We start from the raw sequence: 20,990 nt of genomic DNA on the forward strand, positions 1-20,990 counted from the left end.
TAATAATTCTTAAATCAGAGAAAAAATGATCTCATTTGATGGTCAAAAGTACAAGTGAATATACACTGATCATGCATAACATTATGACCACCACCTTCCTAATATTGTGTAGGTCTCCCTTGTGCCTCCAAAACAGTTCTGACTCATCAGAGAATGGACATGGGCCTTCTGAGGGTGTCCTGTGGTGTCTGGTGACAGGATGTTGTTAGTGGGGGTCTTTGGGTCCTATGGGTTGAGGGGAGGGGCCTCTGTGGATCAGGCTTGTTCCAGTGCATCCCAGATACTTGATCAGTTTGGGATCTAGGGAATTTGGAGGTCAAGTGAACACCTCATTGTCATTGCTGTGGGGCAGGGGTGACTGGTCTGGTCTAGGTCGGTGCTACATGTCTGAGTAACATCAACACAAATGCCAGGTCCAAATGTTTCCCAGCAGAACATTGTATTGTCACAAAAGGGTCGATGTTAATTACTTCTCCTTTTAGTGGTTTTAATGCTGTGACTGATCAGTGTATAGGCTACATCTACATGGATACAAAAACTAAAGTGGTTTGGATGTTTTGAAATAAATATCCCATCATATTTAAAAACTGGAAAAAAAATCTGAAAGGTAGAAAATCAGTGTCTTGCACAATGTTACAATGGGCTGACTTTTTTAAAATTTATTTCACAAATCTCTGCAAATGTTGTTTTTGTATTTGAGTTTTCCTTCTTTACAACATCACTCTCTACACGGTTTCTTGAACTCCTTTTAAATGATCCAAGTGACCTGAGAGTTGAAACTGGATTTTCTAAATCGAGTCTTTATTTTGACACTTTAGTCAAACAGTTACAAGCTTTCATGTCGTGATTCAAGGGGAAAGGATCTAGAGTTGTTTAGTCTGACATGCAAACAACATGAAAATGTTAAAGCTTTCCGCCTCTCTCTCAGCCATGAGGTATTTCAACTTATATGAACTTTTACAATAAATTTTCTTGTTAATGAAGGTGACTGGCTACCAAGTACAGATTTTATCGGACTGTTTTGGATGAACTTCATTAGGAATTTGACACTACAACGTCCAGGCATGTCACAAGCATTCTTGACGACAGAGAAGCATCTTTCTTGTTGAGGTATACAGTGCAACTCAATCATTAGCTTTACATCAGTTCTGCCTAACCTGGTAAATACAGCACGTAATTGTACTTCAGACTATACACTGGTATTTACAACAAAAATTTCACTGGGGACTGAACTCTGAACTCTTCCGGGAGTGAAAATATTCAGAAACTCACTTATTGCATGAGAGAGTGTGTTGTCAACTTCTTTGTTTACAACTTGTGGGAAATTCTCTGAAAAGTGAGTGTTCAAACTTGGAACTGTTGTTCTGACAATTTTCAGATCACCATGTACAAAGTTTCAAAACTGGAAACAAACTAATACATGCGGAAAACTCTTGACAGGTTTGAAGCTTCTTTTGTCTGTAAATGTTTGGGTGAAGCGCTGTAAAAAAAACTAAACAAAAAAAAACAGTGCTGCGGTTGTGAAGAAAGAAATCTCAAATACAGAATAAAGTGGTTTACAGTGGTTTGGTTGTTTCCTCAACAGAGAACTGGGTCTAAATAAAGTTCTGGGGAAATTATTTTATCCACAAAAATTTCTGACTCAAGGGGTAGTACTTTTCAGGAACTTGGAGTGTAGAGCGCTCAATGTTACCGGCAGCATTTTATCCCACAGCTAGTCTTTCATTGAGTATTTCCAAATCTAACATTTCGGGTGTTTTGAATCCTCTCTCCTATTACTACTCGTCTCTTTCCTGCAATCCTCAATGACCCCAGTTGTGAAACAGTAAATCACGATCAACCACGACTTGTTTGCTACTTTTTCCATTCTTGGTTTATAAACATAGACACCCAAGCATGTGAATTAACCATATTGTTCCTTGCAAAAAAAAAAGTTCGCGGGACAAAAATTTTTGGGCACTTTGGATGAGAATGTGGCTTTTGATTTAAAGCCCTAAACATTTTTTTCTGTTTTGGATTATCATATGGTATTGATCCTATAAGAAAATATATTCATTCATATAGGGATATATAAATGAACAATATTTAAATTGTAAAAATCAACACGTACAATTATAACTGAAGGTATTGATTAGACTAGTAAATGTTTCATGTGTCAGATTTCTTGTGTTTTACATGGCCGTTCATACGGTGATGGCCGTTAAACGATGTCCTAATTTGAACCTTGTTTTCATTTTATGTGTATTATAAGGTCGTAGTTTTGAATGTTGTCTTTTAAAGTGGGTTAGCAAAAGGAACCGAAAGAAAAAAGGCGCAACTTTTTATAAAATAGAGGGATATAAATACAAAATAGTTTTACTTTGTTTTTTGTTTTTTTGTTTTGGGAGAAGATATCCTCTTTAAAAAAATGGTTATATATATATATATATATGTCTACATTTTGCTCTGAAAGTCAGGGACGTGTGTCCGTCCTCATTATTCCGTCCACTAGACTGTGCCAGTGCAGTCAGAATACCTCCTCCCTCGATTAAGTGATACTGTAAGCTATGTTTGGTCAGTTTTGTTGATTTCCTGTATTTCATTTTTATCTATTACTTGTGATTAAAAAACTAGCGTAGCTTTGTTTATGTTGAGTTTTTGTACATGGCTGTATTGGTTATTTTTACGTGTACATTTCAGCTTTTTGAAATAAAGACGTGTTCTCTGCCATTGTCCTATATGCTCCCTTCTGTACAGAGAATGTAAATTAGGTTCAGTTCATTCAAAGAATTACCAGGCCACCCAAACCCTCCCACTACACTTGTCATAAGTGACGCAGAAATGCCCATGACACAGTGAACTGCTAGGTCTGTGATAGTACATGACAAAAGACACATTGTGTTTTGGCTTGCATGCAGTTTGTTACTGTAAATGATTGTTTCTCCTCTTTTATAGGGAGAATTTTGGATAAAACTAACTCCCTTCTCAAGTATTACATTACATTGCATGGGTTTACATGGCCAAGAGGGCGCATGCAATGAGTATGCATCAAGCGTACATGTGCAGATTTGTTAACAGTGCAGCATTGGCTCATTCAAAGATGGCAAAGAATAACTTTTAATCCAGTGACTGGATATGTAGAATCCTGTGTCTCAGTTTGGTCGGGATTAAAAATGTAACATGCAAAAGTTTTATTTAATTTCAGTTAAAACATTTGTTCATATTTGTTGTCTGTCAAAGAAATTATCAATTTTTGTATTCCAGACGAAGAGCTAACAATTTAGAGCACTGGCCGCTGCATCGGTGCTTGTGCATTTTTTTATTTTTTTTTCTGTTGAATTTGCAAACCTTTTGGTGACCGTGCTCTCTGTGGCAGTGGCGCAGGTCAAAAGCTTCGTTCACTTCCCTGCCCTGCCAAGCACAATAAATAATGTGGCAGGCTGAGGCCTTTTGTGTCCACACAGATTCCTTCTTTTGCCCGGGGTGGGCGGAAATCGAGGCGTTTGATCTGAATTCTAAAGAGTCTTGTTGCAGCCCAATAAAGGCTGCCATTGTATGTAAATAGTTTATATAAGAGCATATGACTGCTACGGTGCAGGGCAGCGGCTAGTGGCGGAGGAATGATTAGCATTTTCCAAACGCTTGGTGTTCTCAGTCCAGCCTTTTGGCTTGCTAAAAAACACAATATTTTAATTCATTTCTTCCCATTTTGTACACATTTTTGTGTACCACCACAGCTGAAGGTAAAATACATGTTCTATCCTTTTCTATCTACTGTTGTACTAACACTCAGAGAGTAGGGGTTGGATTTGATGTGAGTGGTGACTGACATTCCCCAGTGCCTCAATTTGACAAACACTTGGCATGCTAATGGTCACAGTAACATTATATTATTACCCTTCATACATGTAATATTTGATTGAATCTGCTTTTAAGGATGGATCATTTTCAGTTTATTTTAAATCTGGTAAAGACTGTAGCTTTTCTCAAACAATAGACGTCTCTCATATGTCTTAAAAAAAAAAAAAAATCTCACAATGAGATGCATGTCTTGCTGGTTCCTTGGAGAAATTTGCTGGCAGTCTGTCAGTCTGTCTGCAAGTGGGCTGTAGGCCAGTCTGAGAGTACAGTATTAATACGGGGTGAGCGAACCACGTGGATCTGCGAATGTTTCGCAATTGGCTTCGACCTGCCGCGTCTTGTGACGGTGCACGGCGGTAGGCCGTCGCCCCTGCTTTTATAGCGCCACCAGGCTACTTGGCGATTATTGTCTGTTGATTCTTGCTCTGCCAAATCCAGCTTGATGCTCAGGTCACGCCTCAAGATGGTCAGCTTTGGACCCGGTGCTGCTTACGCCGCTTGCACCGCCGGCTGAGCCTGGTAAACTTCTAAAAGCTAATGTTAACGACAGTTTGACTTTTGCTAAATTGTTTTTCGTCAGCCATTTCTGTAGATGTGACCAAGTGCTAAAAGGTGCACATTTTCAAAATGGACAAGCATTTCCAGGAATTATGATCAAATTTACAGATGATTCATTGTTATGCTATGCAGACTAGAGATGTAGCCTACATCAATGTAAACTGAATATATCCTTCTTTATTTTTTTGCAGACCTGGAGTCAAAAATGAACTGGGGTTCCTTTTATGCCGTGATTAGCGGCGTAAACAGGCACTCTACTGGCATTGGACGCGTTTGGCTCTCTGTCATCTTCATCTTCCGTATCCTAGTCCTGGTGGTTGCTGCAGAGAGCGTCTGGGGAGATGAGAAGTCCGGCTTCACCTGCAACACCCAGCAGCCCGGCTGCAACAGCGTCTGTTACGACCAGTTCTTCCCCATCTCGCACATCCGCCTGTGGGCACTTCAGCTCATTCTGGTCTCCACCCCCGCGCTCCTTGTCGCCATGCACGTAGCACACCGGCGGCACATCGACAAGAAGATCCTGAAGAGGTCAGGCCGCGGCAGCCCCAAGGACTTGGAGCTCATCAAGAACCAGAAGTTTCAGATCACAGGAGCTCTGTGGTGGACGTACATGATCAGCATCATCTTCAGGATCATCTTCGAGGTGGCGTTTCTCTACATCTTTTACTTGATCTATCCTGACTTTAAGATGGTGCGTTTGGTGAAATGTGACTCATACCCTTGCCCCAACACGGTGGACTGTTTCGTCTCCAGGCCGACAGAAAAGACCATATTCACCGTGTTCATGCTGGCGGTGTCTGGGGTTTGTGTGCTGCTCAACCTGGCGGAGGTGGTGTACCTCATAGGCAGGGCCTGCAAACGGTGCTTCGGTGGCTCGGAAGATGAGTCGAACGTAGCTTGGATAAGTCAAAGATTGTCCTCCTACAGGCAAAATGAAATCAATCAGCTGATAGCGGATCATCCTCTCAAGTCTAAGTTCGCTGTGACCAAAAAGAGCCCAACGGAGAGGGGTGAGAGGTGCTCTGCTTTCTGAGACTCTAAACTAATCAACAATAATCACACCCGTGGAACATGTCCTGCCTTAATGACACATATACTATTTATTTATTTATATATAGTGACACTACTACTATTGTATATATCGAGCCTGGAGTGGAGGTTCAAAGATGACGCCAGTGTTTTCACACATTTTAGCTTCTTTTCTGCAAATCTGGCTTCACTGATGGTACTGTACGACTAAGCTTACCTTCATTTGTTACAGGTTTTTTTGTTTTTAGTCCTGCATTTGAAATCGTTTGTGTTCACTTCTGTGGAATGTGAAAAGCATGTTTCAAGTTTTCTTCTTGGTATGATACAACCATGAGTTTAAACCCTGTGCTTTCATTTGTTTTAGTCAAAGTTGCATTATAATTGTGTATTTATTGAAATCTTGCAGGATTACTCCCAAATTTCCTGTCATATTCGTGAGCCGCTATACAGGCAATTCAAATCTGGAACATATAGATATATATATATCAACCATTGGAAGGTAAAGTTTGCATTATAGATGTTGCTCCCTTTAGTACATGCATATGAATGCTACCTATAGCAAGCTTTTCACTATTTTCACATTATTTTTGCTGTTATTTTTGAAGTATTTGTAAGAATGATGTGTTAATTCTTAATAAACAGATGTTTATTATAACAGATTGTGCTGAAATTAAAGGAACTGTACGGAAGAGGATTAGGGCCATACCAACAAAGAAATTGGTGGTTTTACCCTATTTTTATTTAATTATTCTGTTATTTTTTATTATTTGATTGGATTTTTTTTTAACAGTGTCCCTGATCCTCTTTCGTAGAAACAGGCAGCTGTCTGGAAGGAAAGTAAATTACAATGAATACAGAAACACCCATTTTGGTAACTTTAAAATACACAGAGATTACTAAAGCATTTAAAATGTTGGATAAAAAAAAAAAAAATCAACTTGTTTATTCAAATCAAACATGATGACACATTTAATCCAGTCTGAGTCAAAGCCACTGCAAGTATTGAAAAGGAAGGCATTTACGTGAGTCAAATGACTTGTAGGAACAGTACTGGTCCTAGGAAGCCAACAACAACATAGTGGTTGGATTTCATTGGACTGTCACTGATTATATTAAACCTTGTGCAGACAGCTATAAAACTTTTGTAACTTAGCATGCTGCTATGGAAATTTTTTTTCTTTTAACGGTTGATGCTAGAAAACCAAACCAAAATTTTAAGATAACATCCAACCGTGGCCCTCAGGCGCGTAAAGAAACACAAAAAGGAAAATGTTTCCCTCTAAACAAATATGTTACTCCTTAACCAGTTATAACACTGAGTCAAGTTATTGCTTTGGTTTGTCAGTAAACCTTCATCTTGAATTCTTTCCAGGCCAGCTGATGAAAAAGCGAAATTAATATAATGATTTATTTCTCCCTAAATGCTGGGTCATCTGTAGATTTTTACAAATCCCAGTACTGTAAATAAGTTAGCTTCCAGTTGAGGTTGACCTACTTTTTTTTATTTTTTAGCAGGGCTCCATTACTGTCGTAAAGTTGCACCTGTTTCCCTTAATATTTCCCTCTGTAGTTTTATCATTCAGTGCCTCTCTTTTCTCTTGTAAATGTAATGTGTCGCGCTCTGGCATCTGTTTATGCTTTGCCATGAAATTATAACCAGTTTATTGTTTGTGTGTGTACATGTATATGTTGACATGCCTAAATGTATCAGTGTACATCCAGGTATACAATCCAGATAAATTATATAATGGGTTGAAACTGAATATTGTGTACATTATGTCATGTAAGGAAATAAACTGCCTGATAATTTTACATTATTTGAAGCTATATGGCAAACAGATGGTGTGTTGTTTCTTTCAACCGTTCACCGAGTAGCTATGAGCCTATTCCTCACTCGTGCTTCTACCTCCTTCCTGTCACAGTGACTTGTAACTTGAGGATGCCAATGACTGCTCATCTCCAAATCAAACCCCTCCCACATGATAGGAGAGGGACCCTTGCGCTAAATTTAGACCCCAGGAGCACTTGTGGCCAGACAGACCTAGCAGAAAACATCATTGGCCAGCTGCCCCGTCACTCACTGTAACAAGCGAGTAGATGGGCTTTAATAGTTTACACTGGAGAGTTACTCTCCGTGCCAAATTTAACCACAAGGGGGGGAGGAGAGGGGGTGTTGAGGGGTGGGCAGGTCGGACGTGGTCGAGAGTGTGACCAGCGGGTTATGTGTGTGTTGTGGTCAGCGGAAGACCCCCGGGGGCCTGGATCTCGAGTCCTGCCAGAGCTGCGTTTGAAGACGGGAGACTTGAGTCAGTGGGTTTGACGGTGTGGAACTGGGTTCGTGGCGAGCAGGAGTCCACTTTTTGTGTCCATTCAAGGGCATTGCTGGGGGCCCGAGGGCCGGCGTTGCACCGAGGCCTGTCAGCAAAGCGGTCCAGCCTCATGGATCCTCTAAGGCGCGTAGAGCTTCAAGAAGGGGGATGTATAAGTTGACAAGGTTCTTCAGTAAATGTGAGTTTTCTACGATTATTTGTGAACTTTATAACAATTAATACTCTGTGGACTGAGATACCTGTTCTATTAGGAGCTTAAGTATTAGGTTATAAACTTAGGTTTGTGCCGGCCAAAGGTTGTTTACAGCTGTCTTGTGTGGGAAGTTGTAGTTGCTTCCACAATTTTTTGATTATGTTCATGATATTGTCCTCGATCATCTCCTTAAGATCTCACTGTATGAGTGGCTTCATAATTGAAAGCACACCTTTGTTTAATATCACCACCCAGTCTGTGATGGTTTAAACATTTAAAAGATTGATATGCAGTGGCTCCCTAAACATCAATTCACCTGCCACGTTTCAGCAGTTAGTCAGGATTCATTCTCCCTCTGTACATTACTGTACAGTACATCCATCAGGGGGGGAATATATTTATAACGCAATGTGTCAGAGGAGCTGGCAGCAGCAACAGTACGCAACTGTTTCTAATTCGCGCTACCACCACATCTGGCGGGTGTTTGATTTCACCTCGTGTGGATCGTGTTGCCACGGCTCGAGTCGTGAAGGCCATGAGCTGCAGAATCACGACTGAAACCTGCCGTCCCCCTGTCCACACTTGCCAAATATATACCCTCCTAAAGTAAATATAATCCTGTCTGCATCCACGTGGATAAGGTCACTACCTGCTCAGCGGGGCAGTCCGCTAGTTGGAGTCTCGGCTGGCAGCTTGGCTCCTTAGAGTCTGCTCTGAGCTCTGCTGAGCTTTTTAAGAGAATTTGTAGTCAACAAGAACCCTGAAGCTTACTTTAGCCTCTGAGCTTTGGATTCATTTTTGGCTTTTCATTTGTTGGCTGTGTGTGTAAGTCACGACTTGTAACTTTTCTTCAACGCTTCCGTAGCCCCAGATCTGACCTCACGCAGCCATGGGGGACTGGAACCTGCTGGGAAAGCTCCTAGAGAAGGCCCAGGAGCACTCCACCGTGGTGGGGAAGGTGTGGCTCACCGTCCTGTTCATCTTCCGCATCCTGATCCTCAGCGCCGCCACGGAGAAGGTGTGGGGCGACGAGCAGTCGGGCTTCACCTGTGACACCAAGCAGCCCGGTTGCGAGAACGTGTGCTACGACATCACTTTCCCCATCTCCCACGTCCGCTTTTGGGTGCTGCAGATCATCTTTGTGTCCACGCCCACGCTGATCTACCTGGGGCACATTCTCCATCTGGTGCGCATGGAGGAAAAGCACAATGAGAAAGAGAAAGTCAAGGAGCATGCGCATCATTCAGACAAACAGACCCTCATTGTGGATGCTAAGCACAAGAAGCCTCTAGTCAGAGACGAGAAGGGGCATGTGCGCCTGCGGGGGGAGCTCTTGCGCACATATGTCTTCAATGTGATCTTTAAGACGCTGTTTGAGGTGGGCTTCATCGTGGCCCAATACCTCTTGTATGGCTTTGAGCTGAAACCCATGTACACATGTGACAGATCACCCTGTCCCAATGTGGTTAACTGCTACATATCCCGCCCCACGGAGAAAACCATCTTCATTATCTTCATGCTCGGAGTGGCCTGTGTCTCTCTGTTTCTTAACCTCGTAGAAATCTACCACCTGGGCTTCACCAAATGCCGCCAGGGTATGACTTTCAGGAGAAGGAAGCAGTTCCTTGAGAATCTCTCGCAGGAGCCCAGCGAGGCCGTGGTGCCCATGGCGCCGAGCTACGACGACTACTTCCACAGCCACCGCCAAGTGCAGCCCGCTTACCCTCCGGTACCCAGCTACAACCTCTCCCCTCTACCTCCGGGCACGGACTCGTCCTACCACCCCTACCACAGCAAGGCCGCCTACAAACAAAATAAGGACAACTTGGCGGTGGAACGAAGCAGCAGCAAGCCGGAGGAATGTGACCTGAAAGGAAAGAAGGGAGCCGGATCAGCCCCCGGGTCACCTACGCAGGCCAGGCCAGGCCACAGCGCCAAACACAGCAACAACAAGACTAGAATAGACGATCTGAAGATATGAGGAGGTTTATATTTCTCTGAGGGGTCTTAAATTGCTGCGAGGGGATCGTATGTTGCTTGGAAGCGTTCTCGCCGAACTGACTTCCCACTTTAAGAAGGTTTGACTCATTCCAGCGTGGAGGGGAGTGACATTTACAGGGCACACAGAGAGGCTGCCAGTGTACTGTAAATGTGGAAAGACTGATGCGGTACAACAAAAACATATCCGATGAACTTTCCCGCGCAAGGAAATTCTGCTGTCCTTTTTATGTCGAGAAACTTTAAACTGTAGCATCAACATTTTCAGTAAATGTAAATTGGCGCTGTCTAAAATTACTTGCGTGAGTCTGGTGCCGTTCAGTTCGATCGCTTCGAATCGAACAAAATCAACAAGTCGGCTCAGGTTTATATTCAATAACGTGAGGAAACTCCAGGATCCGTGGCAGCAACCCGTTCGGCACTGACCCGACCTCGTTGGAGGAAATCAGATAGGTCGAGCAGTTAAATTTAACCTCCTTTAACTGTTTTCATGTCATCATCCAGCATAGTTCACTCGCTTAGACTTGAAGTGAAGAGTTGTGCAATAGCTGACAACATATTGGACACTGGAATAGCTGTTACTAATTCCAGAAAAGAACTGGTCTCAGGAGTTCCCACAGTTGTACTGTCTCTCTCTCTCTTTTTTTTTCTTTTCTTTTTTTATTGCGACAGCCAGCAAGTACATAATTATAAGCACATTGTTTTGTTTATCCTTGTTTATATCTGTATTTGTGTCGTTTGTTGTCTGTGAGGCACTTGGTGACAACCATGTTTGTAAAACCGCTTGAAATAAACCTGTCTTAAATTTGCACAGTTAGCAGCCTGTTTATTATCTCCAGTCTTTATCAGGAAGTCGCTGTTTGTTTCATATTCCTGAGACTGATCAACCGAGATCAGCTCGGGAAACGAAAAGGCGACGTAGGCCGGGTCGGCGGCTCTGAAGCCATGTTTTATACTCTCACATTATTGCGCTCTGAAATTAGAATCTGCCAGGTGTAAGTTTGAGTCATCAACGCGCGACCATTTCACATGTCAAAAAGCTGACATGTTCGAGCGGGAATAAACATGTCATGTGTGAAACATTTGGCGTCTGCATATCCCACACATGCAGCACTCATCTGTGCCAGGAACAGCACGTCAGGCCCCCCCTGGTATGGAAACCTTAAAATTAATGACATAGCACGTTCATGACGAGGAAGCGCTCGCACGCCTCTGGACTCGAACCTCCATAATTTCCTGTCAGAGCTCGGGCGGCGTCAAACCAAGAGCAAATGTGATTTCCTTTTATTTAAACGCATTAAAAAAACAACGCCCGTTTCGGTTTTCGTTTCTCCGCAACAAGATTGAGCACAGTCATGCTTCATGCTGGCCTGTGTTTCTGAGTGTTGTCATGCCAGACACAATGTGCTTCACATCCACCATATGTCACTTGAGAAAACAAATAATAGCGCAACCAGACTAAACAGTCAGAAGTGTTATTTGTAATAAATAGCTCGATAAATCAGCGCGCACGCTAGAATGGTGGGTATTTTTTAAGAAAATGTCACATCCACTTTTTCAACATGAATGATGAAGAGCGTTTTGAAATATAATAAAGTGGCCATCTTTGAGGAAGGGTGTTATATGTGTTTTTGAAATGATGACAGACGAATAGATATGAGTTATGACTTATATATCCAGCACTTTGAAACGAAATCCTTTCGGAATTGCGGTTGCATTAGGACATCGGACTTTTATAGACGCAGAGCTGTCTATGGCGTATTTTCCGGAGACAAAAGTTACGTGAGAACTGACGGCAGCATTAGCATACCGTGCAGAGAGCGCTGGAATCCAAATCGTGTTTGTAGTTTGACAAATTCAAACAATAAAAGTCTCTATGACGCAGAGTCATGCGTAAGGCTTTGTTATTCCTCGTCAGATTTTTCTTTTCTTTTTTTTCTTTTTGGAAACTTCACAACATCCCAATCTAAAGTAAAGCCATGCTCTTAAGTTTTATTTTGAAGCTAAAAAGTAAAAGTGCACAAAGATGGTATACATTATAAATAAGCAGCGTAGTGGAATAATGATTTTCACACAGTTTCAAAATTACATGGTGCTACTTGGCAAATAAATGCCTCTGTATATGGGACATTTACATTTCAGACACCTTTTTTCTTTAATATTTTGACGTTTCAATGAGAAGGGGAGCCCGCTGGAGTCCTTAATGTAATGACCCCCCTCCCACTGTAAAAGTGTTGCCTGCTCTCTTTTTTTAGCAAAGATCTAAATCGCGTACTCACTGACCTTTTTTGAACTTTCCTTTCTCTATATAATTTTCGTTCAGTCCCTAAAAACTTGACAAAGACTCGATTGTAAAGACTATTTACCATATTCTACTTTGCTAGTAGAGATTATGACCTTTTAAAAAAATAAAAAAATGAAAAAAAGTTTCTATCACAAAAGAAAGTGATAAGCAAATTACTTTGGATTCCCGACTGAACCCTCAGATTTATAATGAAAATGAAGGCAAAATGGACATTGATGGATTTGACATTAAATTTTCAGGGCAGACATTCTTGGAAACAGTTCATACAGCTAAAGATGGCAAACGAGAATAAAAAAATCCCCAATTGACGTTGTTTTCTTCTGTGGAAAGAGGTAGGTACACCATCGGCCTCAGAAACCCTTTTAGCAGAAATAACTTCTTGTCCGCTTTGTTTACCGGTCTCTCACATCAGCACGCTCAAAATGTTGACCACTTTTTCATGAAAAATTCCTTCAGCTGCAAGATGTTTGACAGGCATGTACTGCCAATTTCAAACACCCTCCCCCAATAATTTAATGGGATTCAAATCTGGGCTCAGACAGGAGCATTCCACAACCCCCAATTTCTTCCTTTTCAACCGTTTATTTTATTTCATTTTAGTGTGCTTATCATTATCCTGTCTAAAGGTCCACTTCTGGTTTAGCTTCGAGTTTCAGACAGATGGCCTCACATTATATTCAAGTACTTGTTGATATGACGCAGATCGTAGCTGAGTCGGTGACTGCAAACTGCCCGGGGCCCGATGCAGCGTAGAAACCCCAAACATTACATTTCCACCGTCGTGCTTCACACACAGTTGGTATGAGGTCTTTCTAAAGAAAAGCTGCCTTTGGTCTGAGCCAAACATGTCCAGTGTTACTGCGGCCAAACAGCTCTATCTTTGATTTGCCTGTCCAGAGCACATTATTCAAAAGGCCTGGTCTTTGTCTGCGTTTTCACAAGCAACAGTAGTTTTGCTCTAATGTGCTTTTTGGACAGAGCAGAGTTTTTCCCGGTACCCCTCCCATGCAGGTCAAATGTCTGAAATCTCTCTCTGATCGTAGGCCCGCGCACTTTGATCCCAGAGCTTGCAAGAATTACCTGAGACAGAATTTGGGGGAATTTCTTGGAGACTTCTGTTTGTATGAAACACTCTGCGCTGCAGGGGCTGACTTTGCTGGGGCGGCCAGTTCTGGACAAACCGGCAGTCATTTGAAACCTACACCGATTGTGGATGATTTTCCTTACAGTGGGAAGATTATTTTCCAAAAATGTGCAGATCTTTTTTAAATCCCTCTCCAGATTTCGCACGCTGGTATCCACAACAGTTTTCTCCGAAGGCCAAGGTCTAGCTCTACCTCTTCAGAACTTGGCGCAGTGACACCACACAAATGAACAGCAAAGAGAACAAAGATAATAATTAAGATAAAATAAAATAAAGATAAAAGATAATAAGTCTAGATGTCAGAGATTTAAATAGGACAGCTCCCACTTCTCACTCCCTGAGAAGGTTCTAACCTTTACCAATTAAACTACTCTTATGTTATGTGTTTAAATTTGTCTGGAGTCTTGGTTTTCTTAAATTGTGGCATTTTGTGTCACCTGTTTGATAAATATCACCTTTACCTGTAGGCAAAGAAGTGTTAGGAAGTGTTTTCCTGTTCAGATGTGAGAAAAAAGTCCACTATTTTTTGACTGTAAAAGCAAGGTGACTACATGAATTGAGAGATGAATGTCATCAATCTTTATAGTCACTTTAAGATATATTTATAGATATGTATAGACCAATCATAAAACCACTGACAGGAGAAGTAAATAACCATTCAATGTTCTGCAGGGAAACTTTTGGACCTGGCATTCATGTGGATGTTACTTAGACATGTACCACCCACCTAGACCAGACCAGGCACCCCCACCCCATAGCAATGACACTCCTTGATGGCAGCAGCCATCCCCAGCAGGATGCAGCCGGACACAAGCACACAACAACTCAAAAAAAAAACATGAAGAACAGCACAAGGTGTTGACCTGGCCTCCAAATTCACTAGATCCCAAACTGATCAAGTATCTGTGGGATGCACTGGAACAAGCCTGATCCACAGAGGCCCCTCCCCTCAACCCACAGGACCCAAAGGCCCCCACTAACAACATTCTGGTGGCAGACACCACAGGACACCCTCAGAAGGCCCATGTCCATTCTCTGATGAGTTTTGGAGGCACAAGGGAGACCTACACAACATTAGGAGAGTGGTTTTAATGTTGTGGCTGATCGGTGTAAAAGTATACAACAGGCGGCCCAGTCAAGAGAGTTAAAAGTGAGAATACATTCAGTCTCTGCACAGTAATTATATTCTCTTTGTCTGTACTTGCATGGACTTAACACCCAGGTGTTGTAGTTTTTCGTCCACATCCGATTCAGCATTTTTTCCGAGGCACTTGGGCTGGGTTTCATGGGAAATAACAGACCAACACAATGAAGTGCTGCCTTAGTTATGTCTAATGGTGGATATGATTTTATGTGTCCAGATGAGTTATGCTATCACTTCATGCTGTTTGTTCCCTGTGGTGCATTGTAGTCCAGCTGTAGCGCAGTACTCTACTGCCCTCTTCCTTCGCGTTCGCCTTAACACTGACGTGCCCCTCGTTTAAGCGCTGGGTCTGCTGTGCACGCCATCTGCTGGGCAAAGGAAATCCAAGTGACAGTGTGTTTGTATGCTCTGTTAAATTAGAACACATGTCAAGCGGGCCACACAGAATAAAATCAGGGATTGTTGTTGTGTTTTTTTTATTAATCCTTCACTCAAGCAACTGTTCCATCTCTCTGCGGCCTGTTTCTCATCACCCTGACACTTTGTTCACAACCTGCTAATGTGTGATAAATGACAAGGAGCCAGAAGCCATGAATGCCCTTGCACCGACTGTGAGCTGCTGCAAGGACGAGCTTATGAAATAACCAGCCAAAAGCAAAACAGGGCTCTCTGATGTTTGCTGACTGGATCAGTCTGATCGCTTGCAGGCCTGTCACCTCGTCAGCAACACCAGACTCATGAAAGTCAACGCGGACCACACAGCTCCGACTACCAAGCCGGGGCACAGTGCAGTGTGTGTGTGTGTGTGTGTGTGGAAGGTGGGGGGCACAGGGCAGAGATGGCGATGAAGAGGTTTCAACGGAAATCAGCTGCCGACGTGGTTTCTGAGCCAGAAAACGTGGTTATGGCCCGGCATCTGTCAGTACTCAACTTCTCTGTGAGAACAGGCTGACTGTTTGCTGCCACCATGTGACAACTGAAACCCTCTGCAGAAGTCAATAATGCATCCTATTGACTGTTTTCACGCGCGCGCACAATATAAAAGATTTATTGCATTAAAATGTTCTGCTTTGAAAGAGGTTGACTCACGTAATGCATTTTAATAGTTTTCATTATAGCATTTTATGATCGCTCTTCAGGGTTGGTACTGTTGTAACCGTTGAAAGGGCTTCTGGGATTAAGAAGATAAAGAACTACCTTTGGTGAAAAGAGCCACACAAAGACCACACTCACACATACACACATTCGATCGGTATGGCTTACACAACAGATAGCCCGGGAAGTCATGGCCTCCTGTGTGATGCAGCTCGTTCATCACGCGCAGACCTCATTCAGAAAAAAAAAAAAAAAGGTTCAGCCAAGATTTCATCATAAGATGTTCTCGAAGATAAAAATAAAAGTTGTTAATCTACTGTTTTGTTTATGTGTGACTCCTAACCTCATAAACTTCCACATTTCTTTGCCTTTATTATGCACTTAAAATCGATTCTCCGTGGCTCGTCACAGCAGCGCGTCCCGAACAGTGAAATGTCCCCAGAAACTCACCGTGTAAGCTTTAACGAATTAACCGTAGGAAATGCGTCAAACGACAAAAAGGTTACAATTATTCCAGTTTATTTTTTGAGCAAGTCGGGATTCACATCCGCGTCACGCAAACTTCACGGACATCTACATTCTCAAATCAAAACACAGTCACTTAAAAACTTACGGTTTTAGGAGGCGATCCTTTCCTAATTCATAGTTCCACAACGTCACCAAAACACGGTACACAAACACAACAAATCAGAAAGAAAAACTCTTTGTTTAAAAGGACCAACGAAAGAAAAAGAACATTTAAACGACATCGGAAAGACTTTGTTCCAAAATTAAGAACTTTATGGGTTTGTACTGAAGAGTATTTTTTTTTTTAATGTGTGCAGATAAGCACTGAAATCTAAATACAGAATGATCAGTTTAGTAGCACAAATTCTCTGCATTTTGGAATTAAATCCTTCATACAAACACGTCAAACAAAGACTGTGTGCACGCACACATCTGTCAAAACCCAAGATGTTACCCTGCATGAAAAACTCTTTACTGTGAGGGGACTTACAGCACTTAGCCAAATGGAAGCTTATGACAAAGCCTCTTAAAAAAAAAAAAAAAAAAGGAGCTGTCCTCTGTCAACAAAAGTAACATTTTCAGAGAACAAAAAGTCAAAAAGTGGGCCTGCCGAGGCTAGTGAGACAACACAGCCAACAGCGTCCACTTCCCCCCTTGCAAATACAGCCTAAAAGCAAAACCAGACAGCCTAACTGTCTGGTTTCTAGATGGTGGCGCGTTAAGTGTTGGAGCCCACGGTGGTGCTGGGAGGGCGGGTGGTTGAGGGGGGGGGGGCTGTGGATCCCTGCCCAAATATGTCCATCTCTGCCAGTCCTGAGGGCTGATGAGGACGTGCCTTAATCGTGTTTGCCCTTGTCTTTAGGCGTGCCTTCGTTCCAGGCCACGTAAACAAACAACGCCAGAACCACGTGCACAGCGAGCACGGCGACTATGGCTGCGTAGAAGTAGCTGTCGGAGCTCGACATCTTCATCGAACCTGGGAGAAAGGAGGTGGGGGGGAGGTGGCGAGCAAATGAATTAGTGTCTGAAGTGTTGAATGCTTACAACTGACATAAAATTAACACCGTAGCAGTAGGGTCTACATGTTTTCACTTTGCTAGATAATGATTTAATATCTATGACTGTACTGGAACAACAACTGTGTTTACACGGATAATATTTCTTTAACTCGACTGAACAAATCCTGGTTAGAGATTGCAACTCAACTGTTTACATCTGATGAGATATACGTGTTTGTGCCTCCCAAAGCATTCATCAGATTAGACCTTTCAGATGTGCAGAGCGGTTCTGTCTGATTGTGGAAACTGACAGAAATATAACATGATTCACTGAATGCATTCAAAAGCAGAAGACCACCAAGACGGACCCACTGAGATTCTTCGAATTGCTCGCCATTTTGCCCGAGAATTCAGTAATTAATGCCAGACCAGTTAACGTAAATAAGGACACTGTTATTTTAGAAATAATGACAGCCAGACGATACAGTTAGGTGAGTAAAAGTCTTGGTTTTGTAACTTTCTGGCTTAGCCTCACCGTTACTACTGGAGAATGACTGAATCTGACTCTTGTCAGCTGACGTTTTCACATCGTCACATTTGTGGGTCAAAGCATTTGGGGCATTTCATGCTTCTTTTATGAAGTACACAGAGAAAAGGTCAGAGCAGAAATTGAACCATGCAGTGAGGTTAATATTAGTGTCATCACTGGCTTTTATAAATGCCCTACGATTTGTGTCAACATTGTTTTGCAAAGTAAATAAACGGAAACCAAATTAGGAAACTAGGTGAACAGTGCAGTTTGTGTAAGCGGCCTCCTTTCATCTGAGCAAGAGAAGCCAAACAAAAACTAAATGATGTAGTGATAAGGCAACCGTACCCTCAAAGACGTATGCCTTTGTTGCGAAGTACAGTCCGATGGGCAGTGTGACCATGAGGATGGTGAAGAACAACAAGGTCTTGAGGGCTGAAACCAAGGAGCTCTCATTTCTGCAGAGGAGATAAAAACAGGACAGCGATCCTACTGTTAAACATCAACCGGACTCTTAAGATGCTGACTGCTGTTTCCCCGGGGACGATAAACAATGTGTTCCAGGTTTACGGTACTTTCAATAAAAGTCTTTATATACTCTGGCACATGCCCAACATCAGAGACGCGGATCTTAGAGGCCAGGCGCATCTAAGCTCAGAAGCTAGCTAGCTGGCTAAGGCTACCTAGCTAGCTAACGGTTTATTTAAAGATTGACTTCTCACCCTCTAAAATACGGCGGCGGTCCGGCCGAGGCGTCCAATGATGCTCTGACAGATCCGTCCATTGCTGGGCTGACAGGAGGCGAGATACGGAGGAAAAGAAGAATTAAAAGCAGCTTATGTTTGCGTTTATCACTGTCAGTGTTGTGCTGCTACTGCAGAAGTCGCTTCTTCCTGCTAAGTCACGAGACTGTCACATGACGAGGTTTGACGCCACGCAATCTCGCGAGACTTCATGGCACCTTAAAAATGCTGCTTTTCTTGAAGAAATATCATATTTATGTCAGTAAACTTAAAGTATTACACAGGTCACAGCACCAGAGCTATGTCAAAATCTGTATAATCAGTAAACGTTGTGTTTTCATTGTCTTAAGTTGAAGCACAGGCATGTTATCAGTAAAATATTACTTAACTACTACTGTGTTTTCTAAGTAGGCTAGTGTATTTGATTTTTAGCATAGCTGTGGCAGCGTTAAATGGTGTGTTACATGGCTTTATAAACTGTTAAATCGTAAACTATGCTTCATCGTTTATAAGATCCTCATGTGGCAAATTTAGTCTGTAAAAAAAGAACTGGTCGCTTACTGAGGCTCTGAGGTAAAGGAACTTAAAAAACAAACACTGACACTGAAATCTACCACAATAAAACTATAAAGCAGTAGAAATTGTGAAATAGATGTTCAAATAGATGCGTGCTTACTGCTATGTGCTCAATATTACTGTTTATAACACACAGGCATAACAGGTTTAAGGTAATATATAAAATCAAGACTTCGCCCTTCTTTGTTCAGCTTCTTTTTTCACATCAGAGTTTATGTAAGAAGTAAATTTCTTGTTTTTCGTTAATTAAAAAATTTTGCTGTGTAAAGGCTGCTATGTAAGGGGTGTTTAATTCAGTAAATAAACTTAATTTAGATGGTCAGCTTGTGAAATAACAAATTATATCATATAATCACGTGTACAATGCCTTATTAGCTTAAAGTAGCTTTCATTTTTTATCATATTCCTCATATATGCAACCCACACGATACAAACATGATCTAGTTACTTGAAAAAAAAAAAACACTGACACTGAAATCTACCACGATAAAACTATAAAGCAGTAGAAATTGTGAAATAGATGTTCAAATAGATGCGTGCTTACTGCTATGTGCTCAATATTACTGTTTATAACACACATTCATAACAGGTTTAAGGTAGCGTCTCATATAAAATCAAGACTTCGCCCTTCTTTGTTCAGCTTCTTTTTTTCACATCAGAGTTTATGTAAGAAGTGAATTTCTTGTTTTTTGTCAATTAAAACATTTTGCTGTGTAAAGGCTGCTATGTAAGGGGTGTTTAATTCAGTAAATAAACTTAATTTAGATGGTCAGCTTGTGAAATAACAAATTATGTCATATAATCATGTGTACAATGCCTTATTAGCTTAAAGTAGGTTTCATTTTTTATCATACTCCTCATATATGCAACCACACGATACAAACATGATCTAGTTACATGCCCTAAAAACAATGGAAGGCATGGAGAGGAATGCGGAGACAGGCACGTGCTTGAATACTTTATAAATGCCGCGCACACTTTCACAAGGGTTTGCTCTTCTGACTGATGAGAAGATTTTGCTTCTTGCCTCTCAGAGTGTGAATCAATGACTGCATATAATATATTTATACTGTAAACACAGGCTTTAACATCAAACCCATTCTGTTAAAAAAAGGCACTATTTTTCCTTCCGTCCTCACGCAGACGCTAAATATAGATTTACACATGCTTGTTCATTATTCAAAGGTCATTTAATGCATTGCTCAATAAACTGCATCTTATATATAAAAAAAAAAGAACATGAAATGCCTCAGAGGCGGCACATACACTGCTCACATGTGCAGTTTCACTACATTCCTGAATAATGTAACACCGCAGAACGGCACTTGTCTAATTGCACGATGTAACAGACAGCCATTTAGTCCATTTCTTAGAGCGTATACATTTAGTGTCGGTGCGCTGGTTATGTTTTCTGGTGGAAGTCTGCCTGCCTGAGCGTTAAGGAGTGGCACTTTCTGCTCCAGTTGGCTTTGTTCTCACCGGCCCCGCGCTCAGCAGGTTCCCCAAATCACATTTAATTTGAGAAGACTCTCAAGAAGGGACCAAGCGGAAGTGCTAAGAAGCATCCAGCAATGTGAGTTCAAAATAATCATTACGCTCTCTTTGGCAATTTCACTCACAAGTAGTTATCCAGCAAAAAGCCACAGACTTAACTGCCTCACAAAGGATTGGTGAGTCATATTAACCAACAAGAGCAGCTTTAGAAATGATTCTCTGCCTTGTGTGTTTTGTTGGATGTCACGCTCTGGTGAGGTTCAAACATGGCCTTGATGCTATCATGTGACGACTAGAAGAATGAGAGGCGAGGAAGGGGTTAACCTGATCTACAAATGAAGGAGAAAGGAGGAACTGGCAGGTTGATGAGCGGCTTCATAAACGTCGATGGATTTAGGTGTGGGGTGCTTCCCCTGACCCGCAGCCTAACACCGAGCTTTATCAGTGACAGTTGCGCAGTTGTGCTGAAACGTTGGTTCCTTTGTTCTCCGTCTCCACGTTTTAGAT

The 20,990-nt window shown here is 41.9% G+C and overlaps 3 protein-coding genes across 3 annotated transcripts; 2 read left to right on the forward strand and 1 right to left on the reverse strand.

The window, feature by feature from the left end:
• Nucleotides 1-4,340: 4,340 nt before the first annotated feature.
• Nucleotides 4,341-5,431, forward strand: LOC311491285 (gap junction beta-1 protein-like; the record flags this gene model as incomplete). Its single annotated transcript, XM_084549188.1, has 2 exons — nt 4,341-4,359; nt 4,590-5,431. Exon 2 carries the CDS (start codon nt 4,604-4,606, stop codon nt 5,429-5,431), a length of 828 nt encoding a protein of 275 aa, XP_084405314.1. The 5' UTR covers nt 4,341-4,359; nt 4,590-4,603.
• A 3,408-nt stretch (nt 5,432-8,839) lies between these two features.
• Nucleotides 8,840-9,931, forward strand: LOC311491548 (gap junction Cx32.7 protein-like; the record flags this gene model as incomplete). The annotated part of the gene is made up of 1 exon (XM_084549483.1): nt 8,840-9,931. One exon carries the CDS (start codon nt 8,840-8,842, stop codon nt 9,929-9,931), a length of 1,092 nt encoding a protein of 363 aa, XP_084405609.1.
• Nucleotides 9,932-16,147: 6,216 nt separating this feature from the next.
• vma21 (vacuolar ATPase assembly factor VMA21) lies at nt 16,148-18,971 on the reverse strand. The gene is made up of 3 exons (XM_084550444.1): nt 18,393-18,971; nt 18,019-18,128; nt 16,148-17,119 (listed from the first exon to the last, which is right to left on the reverse strand). Exons 1-3 carry the CDS (start codon nt 18,452-18,454, stop codon nt 16,980-16,982), a joined length of 312 nt encoding a protein of 103 aa, XP_084406570.1. The 5' UTR covers nt 18,455-18,971; the 3' UTR covers nt 16,148-16,979.
• Between the last annotated feature and the right edge of the window lie 2,019 nt (nt 18,972-20,990).

The sequence above is a fragment of the Chelon labrosus genome (genome assembly GCF_963514085.1).
Source record: "Chelon labrosus genome assembly, chromosome: 8".
In the NCBI taxonomy this organism is placed as follows: Eukaryota; Metazoa; Chordata; class Actinopteri; order Mugiliformes; family Mugilidae; genus Chelon; species Chelon labrosus.